The sequence below is a fragment of the Cucumis melo genome, chromosome 6 (assembly GCF_025177605.1).
Source record: "Cucumis melo cultivar AY chromosome 6, USDA_Cmelo_AY_1.0, whole genome shotgun sequence".
In the NCBI taxonomy this organism is placed as follows: Eukaryota; Viridiplantae; Streptophyta; class Magnoliopsida; order Cucurbitales; family Cucurbitaceae; genus Cucumis; species Cucumis melo.
In genome coordinates this window covers 26,098,837-26,115,503 of record NC_066862.1, presented here as the reverse complement: position 1 = coordinate 26,115,503, position 16,667 = coordinate 26,098,837, and the positions used below count along the sequence as shown (strand labels likewise).

The following is a 16,667-nucleotide window of genomic DNA, read 5'->3' as shown; positions in this document are numbered from 1 at the left end:
GTTTAAATTTGATTACACGATTGTTTAGATTTGATTGTTTAGATTTAGACCCAAATCTAAACAATTGTTTTTTCAAATTTTGGTTATAGGTTTGGCTAAATGATTTTTTTTAATTCTTTTGCTACACGATCGCTTATTGTTTTCTACACGATCGTTTATATTTGTTTACACGATCGTTTAGTTTTGGCTAAATGGTTTTTTTAATTCTTTTGGTACACGATCGTTTAGATTTGTCTACCCGATGATTTATTTTTTTTTACATAATCGTTTACATTTGGTTACTCCAATCTAAATAATTTTTTTTTCAAAATTCTTTATACACGATATTTTAGGTTTTGCTATTTTGTGTACACGATCGTTTAAATTTGGTTATCTAAAGTTAAACAACGTAAAAAAGAAATCAGAAAAGAAGAAAGATGATGAAAACAAATCACTGTGGAAAAAAAAAGAAGAGGAAAAAAAAGAAAGACGATGGAAAGATTAAACGACATATAGAATACGAGAATTTCCACCTTCCGTAAAAAAGAATCATAAAAGAAGAAAGACGAAATCGCAGTAGAAAAAAAGAAAAAAGACGATGAATCGCAACGAGGAGGAAGACGATGAAAGAAGGAAAATAAGAAAGGTGGAAGAGAAAACCTGCAATATTTAAAAAATGGCTAATTTCAAAGGTTTTATTACACGGGTTGTAAATTGTTTGGCGTTTTGTTACATTTATGAAAGTTTTTCCTAATAATAATACTAATGTTGCTGTTATTGGGTTAAATATATTATTCCTATATTCCTTCAATCTAGGGCTTGTTTTTCATTATGACAGTCATCATTTTCTATATTCTTTTTCTTTTTTTCTTATTATTGCAACTTCCTCAAATTTATCATTTAATTAAACAAAATGCATTGAAAATTAAATGTATGATTCTTGAATTGCAAACAAAAAGAATAATAAAAATTATAACAACAATAACAATAACAATAGCAGTAACAACAACAATAGTAAAATTAGAAAAATAATTTACCTGGAGAGCCTACTTCAATGCTGAGAACTCTTTTTTTCTTTGTTTGCACAGAGAGAGAGGGTGTGCCTTTCCATGATTTTTTCAAAAAAAAAGAAAATGAAATGCTTCGAGAGGCATTTCTATAAGAGGAAGAAAAAGAAAGAGGTGGGAAATATTAAAATAGGTGGGAAATATTAAAATAATGTTTTATGAATTAAAAAAAGGAAAATTTTCATAAATATAACAAACTACTAGAATATTTACGATCAGATAACAAATCTCATAAAGTTAACCATTTTTTAAATATTTCAGGTTTGTCCTTTCATCTTTCTTTATTTTTTTATTGTTTTTACTCTTTTTTTTTTTCGCTGTGATTTCTTTCCATCTTTCTTCTTTTCCTCTTCGTTTTTTACGTCGTTTAGATTTGGTAACCAAATCTGATTTCTTCCTATTGTCTTTCTTCTTTTTCTCTTTTTTTCGTTCACTACATCGTCTTTCTTCTTTTCCTGCTCTTTTCTTACGTTGTTTAGAATAGGATAACCAAATCTAAAAAATCGTATATAAAGAATGTTGAAAAAAAATCGTTTAATCAAATATAAATGATCATGTGCCAAATTTTAAACAAAAAATCGTTTAAATTTAGTGTAGTTAAATCTAAACGACCAAATCTAAATGATTGTGTAACCAAATCTAAACGAATCGTGTAACCCAATTAATTAAACGATCGTGTAACCAAATTAAACGATAGAATTGAAAAAATAAATCATTTAGATTGGTTATCCAAATCTAAACGAACAAATATAAACGGTCGTGTATCAAACAATAGTCAAATCTCGTGTATCAAATATATTACGCGCGTTACCAAATATATTAAACGCATTGTTGACATGGCATTTTTTGTATTTTCTATGGTGGACCTGTGGACGTTTTCTGTTTTTAGAATTGTTATAGACAGTCAAAATATTTTGCCGCTTTATTTCATTTTTTAAAAGACCCCTAAAAAAAGTCTTTTATCTTTTTTCTTTTATTTAAAAAAATAGTCATATCATCCACATATTTTGGTTTAATATTAGTCTGGCCATGATCCTAATAAGATTTTACTCAGAATTTTGTCATCTCAAACTCAAATATTAAACTTAAACATCATTGAAATGTAGAGTGTTACATTTTGAAATATGTTTTTTCTCCTCATTTTTTTATTTTTAAAAGCTAAAAACGTGAAATTCTTAGATAACTTTAACTCTCTGTTTGTTTGTGTATATTGTTTCTAATAAACATAAACTTATGTGGTACCTATAATTGTATTTCACTTCTGGGAATTTTTTTTCCTTACATTTCTGTTATTTTATTGTTTAAATATAATTTAATTATATAAAATTAAAAAAATATCTCATGCATCAAAATAAAATAAAAGACAATTATAAAAATTTACATTATCAAATACAATTAAGTTCAATGTAAAATTAATATCAATTTCTTGTATCTTTGGATCTTGTTCAAATTTGATTTGCACTATTATTTATCACACCACTTAAATTAAATCAAACTCAATTATATTATTATATAAATATTATTGTTGTAAGATATTAAAGGTGGAGCTAAATTTACATTTAAACAAATAAAAATTTTATATGGTAAAATTTTACTTAGTTTCAAATCTACCAAAACATTCCAAATTCCAAATTAAAAATTAAAAATAATATATAAACTATTCATATTGAAAAATTCAAAAGTCTAAAATTCAAACCATATTTAACATAAACATTGAAGATTTGAAATTTAAAAAACTTGAAAATTGAAATAATGCATAAATCTAAATGTTAGAACTTTTAAATATTAAAACTAAACTAATATATAAAAGGAGTTTTGACCATTTTTTTCATTTGGTTCTGAGCTACACATGGATTTTCCTTTAATGCATTAATAGCTAAATCTCTTGTCTTAAGCATTGATTCCACCTCATTGTTTAGTGTCTTTCGATCTCCATACGATAACAGGGGAGGGGGTTCGGCCATAGACAGCTTGAAAAGGTGTGGTCTTAGTGGATGCATGGAATGTAGTGTTATACCACAGCTCAGCCCACGAAATGAACTGATCCCATTTGTGTGGCTGTTCATTACAAAAACACCTTAAGTAGGTCTCTAGACACTAATTCACCCTCTTGGTCTGTCCATCTGTCTGTGGATTGAAGGCTATACTTCATTTTAGAATGGTTCCCATTGTTGCAAAGAGTTCCTTCCAAAAATTACTAAGGAAAATCTTATCTCTATCCGAAATGATGGATTTGGGGATACCATGCATTCTGACCACTTTATCAATGAAGGCTGCAGCTACTTGCTTCGCGGAGAAGGGGTGTTTTGAGGGTAATGAAGTAGACGTACTTGCTCAAGCGATCGACTATCACCATGATTGCATTTATGCCGCCAGCCATAGGTAGTCCTTATATAAAATTCATTGTCCAGTCTTCTAAGATTCTCTCTGGAATTGGAATAGGTTGTAGTACCCCAGCCGGTTTAGTTGCTTTATATTTATTTCTTTGGCATATTTCATACTGTTCCACATATCTTTTGACATCTTTTTTCATACCCTTTCAAGTAGCTCCCCACTCATTCCCTTTAAGTTCTTAGGAACCTGAAATGGCCTTCCAATATAGAATCATGGAAAGTATGTAACAAACTGGGTATGAGGGAGGAAGTCTCTTTGATAACACCAATCTTCCATCCTTCCACTTATACTTATTCTCTTCTTCCGGGTCATTCTTCAATTTCTCGATAATTTTCTAGAGCTCCTCATCTTTTTCCACTTCCTTCCACACTGTTTCTATGTCCACAAATAGTAGTAGTCATCGCCTTTAGTTCTGGCGCTGATTCAATCCTTAAGAGAGCATTAGCAGCTTTATTTTGCAAACCCGACTGGTATAATATCTCAAAATAATAACCAAGGAGTTCGGTCAGCCATTTTTGAAACTGTGGTTGGACCTCTCTTTGTTCTAACAAGAATTTCAAAGCTTTTTGGTCTGACATGATGGCGAACTTTCTTCCTAATAGATAATGTCTCCATTTCTGCACAGACAGCACTACGACCATTAGTTCCCTTTCGTATATATATTTGGTTTGAGCTCTCTTTGATAGTTTTTTACTGAAGAAAGCTATTAAATGTCCATTTTGATTTAACACAGCTCCTAATCCACTTCCTGACGCATCAGTTTCTATAAGAAAGGGTAGAGATTGTTATGATATATGTATATTTATATTATATGTCCATTATCGTAATTGTACATACAGTCTAGGGTTTCTTTGTTCTCTCTATATATATGTAACTTTATTTTGACTCTAAATGATAATAAGAAAAATACTTTTCTCTGACTTCTTGAGTACATGGTATCAGAGCCTTTAGGATTTCGAATTTCGTAGTTGGTGGTTTTCTTCTCCATTAGGGCTTAAGTTTAGGTTATCTTTAAGTGGTCGTTTGTTGACACTGCCCAACTCAGAAGAAGGGTCATCGTCGTCCGCTGCATACTGTTGTCGATCGCTAAGAAACGCCGCATGTGAGCTTCACGCACCGTGGAAAGATTCCTGTATAGTCGCCACGCATCGGCGCGTGGGAGCGCATGGGTCGTTCGTTTTGACTTCCGTCTTCTGGGATTGCCTCAAATCTTGTTTTCCAGTCATTCTATGCAGTTGGGTCCATCAAAGATCATTCGATTTTGACGGAAATTGAGGATTACTACCTTGTTCTAAGGTTGTGGTTGGTTTTGTTCCAATCTTGCAGCTATTTGGATTGATTTGTTGTTTTGTTTGTGTGGACTACAATCAGTTTGTCTCCGATATGGCCAACATAAAGAGTATGATAGTTTCTAATGTTATTCCCCTAGCCTCTAAGATCATCGAACATAAGAACTCAAGTTTAAGGTGGGGGAAGAAGTGTACTTGAAACTGAGGCCCTATCGACAACGCTCATTGGCTAGAAAAAGATCTGAAAAGCTGGCACCAAAGTTCTATGGACCTTACAAAATCATAGAGGAAATAGGGGAAGTAGCTTACAAATTGGAACTTCCCCCAGAAGCTGCCATACACAACGTTTTTCACATATCTCAATTGAAACTGGGCAAACAACATGAGGTACAACACCAACACCCTATGCTAACTAAAGAGTTTGAGTTACAATTATGGCCAAAAACTGTCCTAGGCATTCGCTGGAGCAAGGAGTTAGGGGCCAATGAGTGGTTGATCAAATGGAAAGGATTACCCGAAAGTGAAGCGACATGGGAGTCCGTATATCAAATGAATCAACTTATCCCTTCCTTCCACCTTGAGGACAAGGAACTTGGAGCAACGGGGTATTGTAAAACCTCCTATAGTCCACATGTACAAAAGAAGGGGTAAAATGGTAAACAAACAGGATAGCAATGATGAGGGAATAAAAATCAAATGATCATGCACAGTGGCACCCACGGGAAGGACTGTTGTGAGGCCTATATATAGCATCTTATTGGGAATAGGGTAGCTAGGTTTTGTTGGATAACTTTTGGGATTGTAAAGGCTGCTGTGGCCTGGAGAATACCCAAGCTCGTAGAGGAGAGGGTGGAATGCTTTCTTGTTATCTTATTGATCTTTCCTTATTTACTAGCTTGTGACTGTTATATTTTGGCATTTATATATATAAACAGAGAGTACTATCTCTGTTTCTACCATTAACTAGAGAAATATTAGATAATACTTGTTAGAACCTTAACAAGTATTATATATGATCAAATAAAATTAACTTGATTATATATCCAGTCCTACACTTCATTTTTATCAGAGTTCATTATCACTTACTCATATGATCAAAACTACAACTTTCTTTTCCTGATGATCAAACCTTATGATACTTGTATTTCTGGGACAAATTGAATCTGTTTACTCTTTGGCTAAATCCATTCAGTGCAAGGGTTCTCACTGCCTCAACCCCTTGTTCAAGAGCTGCATCGATCTGTTGGGGTGCACAAAAAAAAGTAAAAAGAAAATGCACTAAGCAATAGAGTTCTACCACCAGGCAAGTACAGTTTCGAAGTCATCAAGTAAGGCTGTGATGTATGAAGTAATGCAGAGAGGAACTGTATAAGAATGCAAAGGCAGTCTCACCTGTTTTCGCTCAACCGAACTGAACTTCTGCAGGAGAAAAGCTTTCATGTCCATAGTCCCAGGTGGGTTTCCAATTCCTAGATATAGTAATAACAAGAGCAATGTCATTGTTTACACTTCCTGAAGTAGAAACTTGATGAACGTTTTCAAACTAATGTTAACAGAGATGCATACCAATACATAGCCGAGGAAACTCACGTCGACCATCCAGGTGTCCCATTACACTCTTCACCCTGTATAACAAATATAATCAATAACTTTTTATGCACATGCTGCCATAAATTTCTCGACTATAAAATGACAAATAAGAGAGGAACACAACTTCCCACTTGAATGGCGAATAAGCGAAGAAAAATGCATGTTCGATCAAATCAACTATAAAATGCTAATATGAAACACATTCATCAAGTCTTCAGTGGGAAGTTGTTGGGTATTCAACAAGAAATAGTCCATTGAGCTTCAATTTTCTAAATGACTTAATAAGCTTGTTAAAGAATTTCCAACACATGCCCCAATAGAATATACAATACAGCAAGGTGCTTATACTAAAAGATGTTTGAGAGTGCTTTTAAAGAAGATATTTTAATTATAAGGCCTTCAGCAGTGCTAATTTACAAACTAATTTCATTTTTAGTTCTACACTTTTAAATTTGTTGTCAAGTGTGCTTGCTGGTCTAGCAATTGGGTCAAAAGCACTCTGTAGAAACTTTTTCGTGAAGCACTTTATATACTTCTGACATTTTCCTAATGTACTTCTATGTTACTCTCAAGCATGATGTTTTAAGTGCGAAGCACTTGTGGTGACATAAAAAGTAGTTCCAAACATTACCATAGGTCCATAAGAAGGTTAGAAAAATTGAAAGTATGAGGTACCAATTAAAACTAGAACAAAAATAAAAGTGAAACCGAAATTAAATAATATTAAATAAACATACCCATTATGATGGCCATGTCCTCCTTTTGGCTGCAGCCTAAGAACGCCATTTGGCAAGCTCATTTCATCGTATGTCTACAATGGTAAGCATGTACAGAATTCCATTTCAATCTAGTCATTTTGTACGGTAACAAATAAGAATTACTAAGAGATATTGCAAATTATACCAACAAGATGTGCCGTAAAGGTATTTGGTAATGTGCAGCAAGAGGTCCAACCTATAAAGTGATGTGAAGGGAACAACTATCTCGTTATTATGACAAAATAATTCAACTGATGAAGGAAAGATTCATAGCATTAGCAGCTGTATAACAAAACATCCATATGCAGGGTTCTTAAGATATTGAGATTGACAACTCATTACATTGTCAATTGGTTTTGTGATGAAATTTCATGTATCTAATAGACTATCGTAGCTTATTTACCCAAACGAGCATTCAATATTCGATCCAAAAAACAAAACATTGAATCCAATTTATGAATGGTGAATTTAAAGATTCATCTTGAGGGGACATCTTGAGGATCCTGCATTCAACAAGTCAAGGGACACTCGCAACATTTATAAAATAAATGAACTACTTCTCTCATTACCGATTGATTTTGAGATGAAACCCCATGAATCTAATAAAATCATGTAAATTATTCATAGATGGCAACAATAACCACTTCATAGTTCAATCACAATGGCTTCCTCAACGAATTTGTTTTTATCCTTAGCTACGGAACAACAAAGCTCTACCACAAAATGCTATAGAGTGCATACCTACAAAGTGGTGCAGATAAATACAGCCAGATGTGGTAGGAATTACAATACTATAGCCTTATCCAAAATCTAATACATGAATCAGCTGAGTTTTCTAGTATATGTAACCAGTAAGGTTAGAAAAATTCAAAATCTAAGTATCTTCAGGCCATCATCACAATGAAACCTATCCAATCAAAGGTTTAGTTCACTTTGAGCAAACCACAGTTATCTTTGGGCCTCTCTCTCTCTCTCTTCCCCCTCCTCTTTTATTTCTAACAGTTTACATCTCTTATCTCTCGAACAAATGCTTTGCTCATTAAGAAAACCTTGACTAATGGGACTGAAAAGGGAATTATGTCATTTTTATGACTATTATCATAGCTGTTCTGAAACCTCCAAAACCATTAGTAATTTGAGTATTTTAACACATTTCAAACAAATCGTTCAAAGTGCAGATAAATGACTCCATAACAATCACACTCAGACAAAATTAAAGGTTAAGTAGAACATCTAAAGGCGTAAAAAATATCCAAACACACAGAACCCCTGTCCATATACTTATCTAAATGCGACATTAATGCTATGTCATTGTTTCAAATGGAAAAAAGACTAACAATCTGTCCATATGAATATAAGGTCATACAAGGAGCTCAGTGAGCTTCTTATATTTTACTTCAAACTAAGCTTTGGATCCATACACTTCAGAAATAAACAAACCATCATTCAACTGTATGCTTTGTGCCATGCTTATTGAACAACAGAAGAAAAGAGAGACGAGAAGACAAACCGATTCTCCACAGAAATTCATGTAAGTCTGAGGCTTTGCCAACAAAATTGGTACTTCTCCAATTGAACCTGTACTGATTATTCAAGAAACATAATGAACTTCAAATCCACGTAACATGGAAACCCAATTCAATAACATAGAAGGGGAAAACAAGCCAACCTATTCCAATTAGAGCTTTGGATTGTATTGTGTTCATCAAAATTCCCTGCGCTTGAGCAATGCTATCAATCATTTCAAAACCAACCTGAACAATTAAACCCAAGAGGCCAAAAAGACCAATGTTATTTAGTGTCATTGCGCGTTAAGGGTGAGTTTGGAACACTTCATAGAAAGCACTAGATAGGAAATTTGCTTGATTTAAGAGTACTACTACACTATGAAAATTCCATCCAAACTCATTCTAAAAGTTCAGTACACAGAGTTAAAGAATGTCTGATTACATTGTGCCGAGTCCCATGATACTTGTTTCCTGGGTTACCCAGTCCAACAATAAGCCAAGGAGTATACTCCACTTTAACGCCATTATTATTATCACTATCAGGCAATGAAGCTCGTACGGACAGCCTTGTAGAGACTAGAGGCTTTGTGGAAGGAGAATGGTAATGAGCAGTACTCGAATTAGAAAATAAGGAAACACTTTGGAAGGATGCTGCATATAACATTGAAACCTAAAGCAGGAAAAAAGAAAACCCATGAAGAACAATGTTGTTTCGTTGAACTTCAACGGGGAAAACCGAGAAGAAAGAAAAAGCGAAAGCAAAATTTAGGAAAGCGAAGAAGAAGAAGAAGAAGGAAATAAAATACTGAACCTGCGTGTAAATTGGATGGTTTAGTAAAAAGAAGAGTGGATTTTGGAGCAGAAGAAGTGGAGGATGTTGTTAAAGCCGTAGAAGAAAATGAAGAACCTCCCTGATGAGGAAGAAGAAGGGGGGTTTCTTGGTTGTTTGGATAGAACGTAGAACCCCACATAGAACCCAAATCGCTTCAATCAAATTTTAATTAGCCTAAACCAAAGAATAATAATTAAAAAATTTAGACGTGAGAATTTAAATTCGATTGCTTGTTGCAGTTGACATACAACATGAATAATAATGTTCAACAAATAACTTAAAACATATCAATAAGATTTGATGTCTTGCGTTGTTGTTTGTCCAAGTAATTATCATGTAGATGCACCATTTATATCCTATACAAAAATGTTGTATAAGATTGGTCTCCAAATTAATTAATCCCTCTTTATAAATTCGTTAATTGATGATATTAATATTTCATAAAATGGTTGTATGTGACTCAAATCTTAATCCTAAATTTATGAACTCTACGTGAAAGTTCGATCTGCTTATATTGATTATATCTATGAACACAGTACTTGTCCAATAGTGGATAAGAGTTCGAGTACAAGTCTATAATAGTTTACCCTGTAATTAATGAATGAAGTTTAACTTAAGAGTTTAATGAATTAATTTTAGATCATTGGATATTATAATTTATAGGTCCATAAAATTTCCTAACTAGGTTACATAGACAAACAAGAATTAACTTGAAGGAACCCAATCCAAAAAAAAAGCGATTCATCGCATGGTGCAATTAACTTTGGTCTTGAAAGAAACAATTATAAAGATACAAATAAACCTAAACCTAAACCTAAGCATATTAATTAATCTATAGATCAATAGAATAAAGAGAACAGCTGAATTATAAAGATACAAATAAATCTAAGCATGTTAATTAATATATAAATCACTATAACAAAGAGAACAACTGAATCATAAAGACACAAATAAACATTAATATATAGATCAGTAGAATAAAGAGAACAACACTCACCCTTGTAGACTATCTTCTCCTCATTTCTCCAAGCTTTAGAATCTCAGCACGAACTCTTTTCAGAGTCTCCTTGTCACCAAAGAGAACATTATATTAGGGGCTACCTTATTATTGTCTTAAGAAATATCAAAGGGTTGGTGAGAACCATTTTTGTCCTTCTGTGAAGGGAGGATAATTACCTAGATGCAAATCTTTCCTTATCGTGAAAGATTTCTTTTAACAGCAATTATACTTAAAAATAACACACACCCTTTCTTATGCAGACACACATCATATATTAGAGAGAGATGAGATGAGAGGGAAAGTCACCGCTACCCTGCACCTATTAGGAATGTAAGAATAATTCGAATAATCTGATGATTCGGACTACCCAATCCATATTATATGAGTTGGGTTGAGTTAGTTTAAAATGTAGGTTGAGTTGGATTTATAATTTTGGTTTTTTTCGGGTTGGGGTTGAAAAATTCGATTCAACACAACTCAACCCGAATTAATAATATATATATATATATATATTAGGGAAAATACACAATCGTGTAGGTAGTATCAACACGATCATGTAGTTCTTTTTAACAATCGAAAAAAATGCTTAAAATCTAAACGATCATATTGACCACGTTAAACTATCGTGTTGACTATGATAAGTGATCATTTTTAGATCATATCCACACGATCATGTAGTTCTTTTTAAACGATGGAAAAAAGATTTCAAATCTAAACGATCGTGTTGACTAGGTAAGTCATTGTTTAAATTATATCTACATGATCGTGTAGTTCTTTTTAAACGATGGCAAAAGTGCTTCAAATCTAAACGATCGTGTTGACCATGCTAAACGATAGTGTTGACTTTGTAAGCGATAGTTTAGATCATATTCACATGATCGTGTAATTCTTTGAATTTATGTATATTTGAAACTTTGAATTTATGAATATTGAATAGGTATAACAATTTTAGACTTTACAAACATTAGGAATGTAAAAAAAAAAAAACAACCTGACAACCCAACCTAACCCATATATTTACGGGTTCGGTTGGATTGGTTCGAAAAATTTATTTGTATTGTCAATCCAACAAACCCTAAAATATGGACTGGGTTGAAAATTTCTCCCAACCCAACTTGTTTACCCCTGGCACTATAGGTAGTTTTCTTTTAATTAAAATGAAATAAAATATAATTTAATTTTAATCAAATAATAATTAGTTAATTTAATTAATTAATTGAAAATATCATATATTTAAATTAATGTGCATTCGAATCATATTCAACTGTACATCTAATATGAATCTCATTCACATGAATTGAACATATAGGTTTTAATATGAATCTCATTGATATTATTTAGATATTGTTCTCTCTTTTGTAGGTTAATTTTTTAATCTCTTTGAAAATCAACTTTATAATTAATCTATCTATATATATTATAATAATTGTAGCTTATACAATTAACGTATATTCCCTTTAATTAATTTGAATAATTCAAATTTTTTTTAAAACTTCCAATCCTTGTTTTATTCCATTAGTGAACTAGTAGAAGGATCTAATAGGCCTACATATTAAAAACTTCAATGATTTGAATGTTGAATTAATGTCTTAAAACTCGTGGTTTATAAATGTTAAACATTTTATGTTATTCAGAAAAGCTATTATTGAGGTATTGTTCAATAAAGAGTTATATGAATCATATTAAAACTCGTGGTTTACTATGAATCATATTCAACATATAAAGAGTTATTGAATTTGTGGTTTGTACTTTATAATTTTGAATTCAATAAACTGAGGTTTTCTTGGACATTTAATTTGAATTAATATGGATTGAGTTTGAATTTATAGTCTAAATGGTTTATAGTATAGGAATAACCTTATTCTGAAAACATTATGAATGCAACCCACCTAGTATTTGATACAAACGATATGAATCTAAAATTGTTCATGTAAAGAAATGTAATGAGATTGTATAAGACAAGACTATGAAATAAATCACTTTTGAAGGGATTAAAGCCCTATGCAGTAGAATAATTTTACAAAATAAATTCTAAAATTAATTAGGATTTAAGAAATAACCATACAATGACAAAATTAAATACAAAGAACCTAGATTAAGCGTGTTTTTACAATAAAAAAAAATGTAGAAATACAAAGAATTCAAAACTTATGTTCATTGACATCTCTGATTTCTTCAAATCTCAAAACTGGGAGTCACGAACACCACCACTCACTTGGAGGCTTCCTTATTCTCTAAGGATTTGAGGTTGTGATTGGTTTGTGGGAACGATTTTGGAATTAGGAATTAAGAGATTTTTTTTAGATAAACTGTAAAACCAAAACCAACGAACAACTCTATCTTTCTCTTTTATGTTTTGCAAATGCCTGATATGTAAAAGACCGAAAGAGAGCAGCAGAACATGAGAATCATCCACGTTTTAAGTAATTCCCAAACAGAAGTTAATTTTAATATTATTTAATAAAATAATAATTAATTAATTTAACCATTAATAATTAATTAGATCAATAATTAATTAAATCAATTTTAATTAATAATTCATTTAAATCAAATTTAATCAACAATTTCATTTAAATCCTACTTAAAAGAACATCTCACACATAATCTATAGTTTTAATTCAACTAATTTAATTAAATCAAAGGTTAATTTTCATAAATGTAACAAAGCACAAAAATATTTACGATTCGTGTAACAAAAAGCAAAAGTCCATGAAGCCAGTACAATATTTTCATAAATTCTAGATTTGCCATTGAATATAACAGACGATTCGTCATTTCTCTTTCTTCTTCTTTTTGATTTATTTCTTTTCTCTTCTAGATTTCTTTATCTCATTTTCTATATTTTCTTTCTTCTAGTTTCTAAACGATTCATTCTTCTGTTGAAATCTCTTATTTCATCTTCACCGTTTTGGCAAGATTTTTTTGAAGATACTTCATCTTCCTCATACTCAAGAATATCAAGATCGTTTAAATATCGTTTTGACATTATCTAAACTACCATCGTCTCGTTTACCATTGTCAACACGATCGCTTGCCATGATCAACACGATCGTTTAAATTTAAAGTTTTTTCCATCGTTAAAATGATCTAAATGATCGTGTTGGCATGATCTAAACAATCTCTTACCATAGTCAACACGATTGTTTAACATGGTCAACACGATCGTTTAGCATGGTCAACACGATCGTTAGATTTGAAGTTTTTAATGATCAAACACATTGGATTACACGATTGCTTACCATAATCAAACACGATCGTTTTTCATGATCAACACGTAGATTGTTTGTCATGGTCAATGCGATAGTTTAGCATGGTCAACACGATCATTTAAACCTTTTTCCCCATCGTTAAAAGAGAACTACACGATCGTGTATCATGACCTAGAGATAGTAGATTATTCATTTAGACTATAGTACATGAGGTATATGATTGTTTAGAAGAAGATTACTCGCGTGCGTGTGGCTGATTAATCATGTGTTGACTAAGGAATTTTTGGTATTTCTCATTGTGGGCCTATGGGCTTTTTTTCATTTTTAGAATTGTTTATATAATATAAATATTTTACCAGTTTGTTATATTTTTCTTTAAAAAAATCCTAAATCAAATTTAACTTAATTTAATTTAATTAAATATTTAATTAACTTTCCAATTAAATTAATTAATTAATTAATTAAATTAATTAATTAATTAATGGGGATTTTTAAAAAATAGAACAAAATACAAAAATATTTACACCGTATAGAACAATTTTGAAAATAGAAAAAGCCTAAAAGTCCAAAAAAGGAAATAACAAAAATACTCTGCGATTAATAGGCCACACACGAATGCAAAAAGCTTGGCACATGATCGATTAGATATTGGTACACGATCATTCAGATCTTGGTAAAATGATTTTGATAAACGATCTTGTACCAAATATAAATGAAACAATCGTGTACTAATATCTAAACAATCTATTGTCAGATCTAAATGAGACGATTGTGTACTAATATCAAAAAGATCTTGTACCAAATCTAAACGATCTTGGTACATGATCTTGTACTAAATTTAAATGATCTTGTACCAAGACCGTTTAGATATTGATACACGATCATTTAGATCTTGGTAAACGATCCACTTATCTATCTAGGATAGTGATTGATCTTGGTCTATCTATCCCGGATAGACAGAGATAGATAGTGATAGTGGTCTATCTCTATCTATTTCTGTCTATCTGGAATAGATGATTGATCGTTTATATCTTGATATACGATCGTGTGGTGAAAAAAAAAAGAAGACAAAGAACACAATACCCAATAATGAAAAAAAAATAAGGAGATGACAAAGAAGGAAGAAATTCTTAAAGAGGAGATGAAGAAATTGCAAACTAGAAGAAGTGAGAATATGAAGAATGAGAAGTAATAATATGAAAAAGATGCGCAGACATTTAACAGAAATTCAAAACCAACAAGGACAAATCTAGAATTTATGAAAATATAATGATGACTTTGTAGGCTTTTAATTTTTGTTATACAGTCATAAATATTTTTTAATTTTGTTCTATATATGTAAATTAACTATTAATTAAATCTCCAATTAATTAATTACCAAGTTAAACATCACACATTCAACTTAATTTACAATTTGAATCATATTCATTTGTATCTCTCTTATAACTTATAATCTTAATGTGTATCATATACGCATTAAACTTTAACTTGTAATTTTAATATGAATTTAATTGATATTAAATTAATATTTGAACTCATTCAAATATTTTATTATCTCATAAATTAATTTTGAATCATATTTAAATTTAAATTTATTTAATAAAGTTTAATTTATATTATAATGTATTATCATATACTATATTAATTCCCTAAGTAAATTCAAACATTTCAAATTACAGTCAATATACAATAACCTCAATATCCTTTACGAATTAGGAGGGAGACCTAATTGACCTACGAATCAGAAGCTACAATGATATGAGATTAATTAGCAAAATTCACTAACTACATTAATCAATATTTGTTAACTGTGTGACACTCTACTAAAAGCTCATAGTTGAACTCTTTTTATTGTAGATATATTTAAGTATCTAGAAACATAGACCAATAGCAACAAGTTAATCCTTCATTGATCTTTTTACTGTACATTAGCAGGGTCAAATTACCGTTTTACCTCCAGGTTACTAAACTTAAGTTTGTGTACAACACATATTAATAACTAGAATTTCTTAAAACTCGAATGTTAAATATTAAAATCCAACATATCTATTACAAACTTCATAACAATATGTGTGAATTATATAAGTTATAGTATATATATTTTATTGATATTAGAAATTTGGGTTGGTTTGGGTCAACTCGAATTTTTAAAAATGTAACTTGAACCTAACACAACCCGAAAAAAACATAAAATATACAACATAACCCTTACAATTTGGGTTAGAGTTAGGTTACGTAGTATGGGTTGTCAGGCTATTTAACACCTCTACTTCTTAGTCCTTATATAACACTGTTTTTCTAATGAACAATCTGTTAATGGTCCAACTGAAGGGATGAGAGCCCTTGCACAACGGAAGAATTACAGAATCATTATTCAATTTAATTTAGAAACCTAAAAATACCAATACATTGACAAAAGAAATTACAAAACTAATTTCTATGGCTATGGCTAAGCATGCTGTATTAAAAAAAATTACATAGAAGAGGAAGAATACTTACGATCGTTGACGACTCTGGATCTACAGAACTTCAAATTAGCGCACCACCACTTGGAAACATTCCTATTCTCTGAGTTGAGATTTGGTTTGTGGGAACCAATTGAAAGAGAAATTTTTTACAGAGAAAATTTGTTTTTGGAGAGAATACGCAGAAGCAGAAGTTGTCAAACCATTCTTTCCTCTTCTGCCTTACATATTACTTTTGTTTAATAATATTTCATTTAATCATATTTAAATGAATATCTCTCACATAACCTATAATTTTAATTTAATTAAATAAAATTAAACAAAATTATTAATTGATTCTCTAATTATTAATTGCTAAATTAAGTATCATATATTTAATTTAATCCAAATTTGAATCATATTCAAATATAAATTTCTCTCGTAACCTATAGTTTTAATATGTATCATATACACATTAAATTTTAACCTATAGCTTTAATATGAGTCTAATTCACATTAAATTAATATTTGAACTCATTCAAATATTTTATTCTCTCATAAATTAATTTTGAATCATATCCAAAATTAAATTTATAT

General features: G+C 31.0%; 1 protein-coding gene across 1 annotated transcript; it reads right to left on the bottom strand.

Moving 5' to 3' along the window:
- Positions 1–5,703: 5,703 nt before the first annotated feature.
- LOC103500129 (chloroplastic group IIB intron splicing facilitator CRS2-B, chloroplastic) lies at positions 5,704–9,588 on the bottom strand. The gene is made up of 9 exons (XM_008463335.3): positions 9,397–9,588; positions 9,028–9,255; positions 8,747–8,831; positions 8,588–8,655; positions 7,223–7,273; positions 7,057–7,130; positions 6,296–6,354; positions 6,122–6,198; positions 5,704–5,969 (listed from the first exon to the last, which is right to left on the bottom strand). The coding sequence occupies exons 2-9, from the start codon at positions 9,247–9,249 to the stop codon at positions 5,853–5,855; spliced, it is 753 nt and encodes a 250-aa protein (XP_008461557.1). The 5' UTR covers positions 9,250–9,255; positions 9,397–9,588; the 3' UTR covers positions 5,704–5,852.
- Between the last annotated feature and the right edge of the window lie 7,079 nt (positions 9,589–16,667).

Bases quoted from the DNA above. Each gene is read 5' to 3' on its own strand.
- LOC103500129 (XM_008463335.3), bottom strand. From the start codon at position 9,249: ATGTTATATGCAGCATCCTTCCAAAGTGTTTCCTTATTTTCTAATTCG. The intron at 7,131-7,222 runs GTATAATTTGCA...TTACCATTGTAG, and splicing joins CTTTACGGCACATCTTGTTG to ACATACGATGAAATGAGCTT. The intron at 6,199-6,295 runs GTATGCATCTCT...TACTATATCTAG, and splicing joins GTTTCCTCGGCTATGTATTG to GAATTGGAAACCCACCTGGG.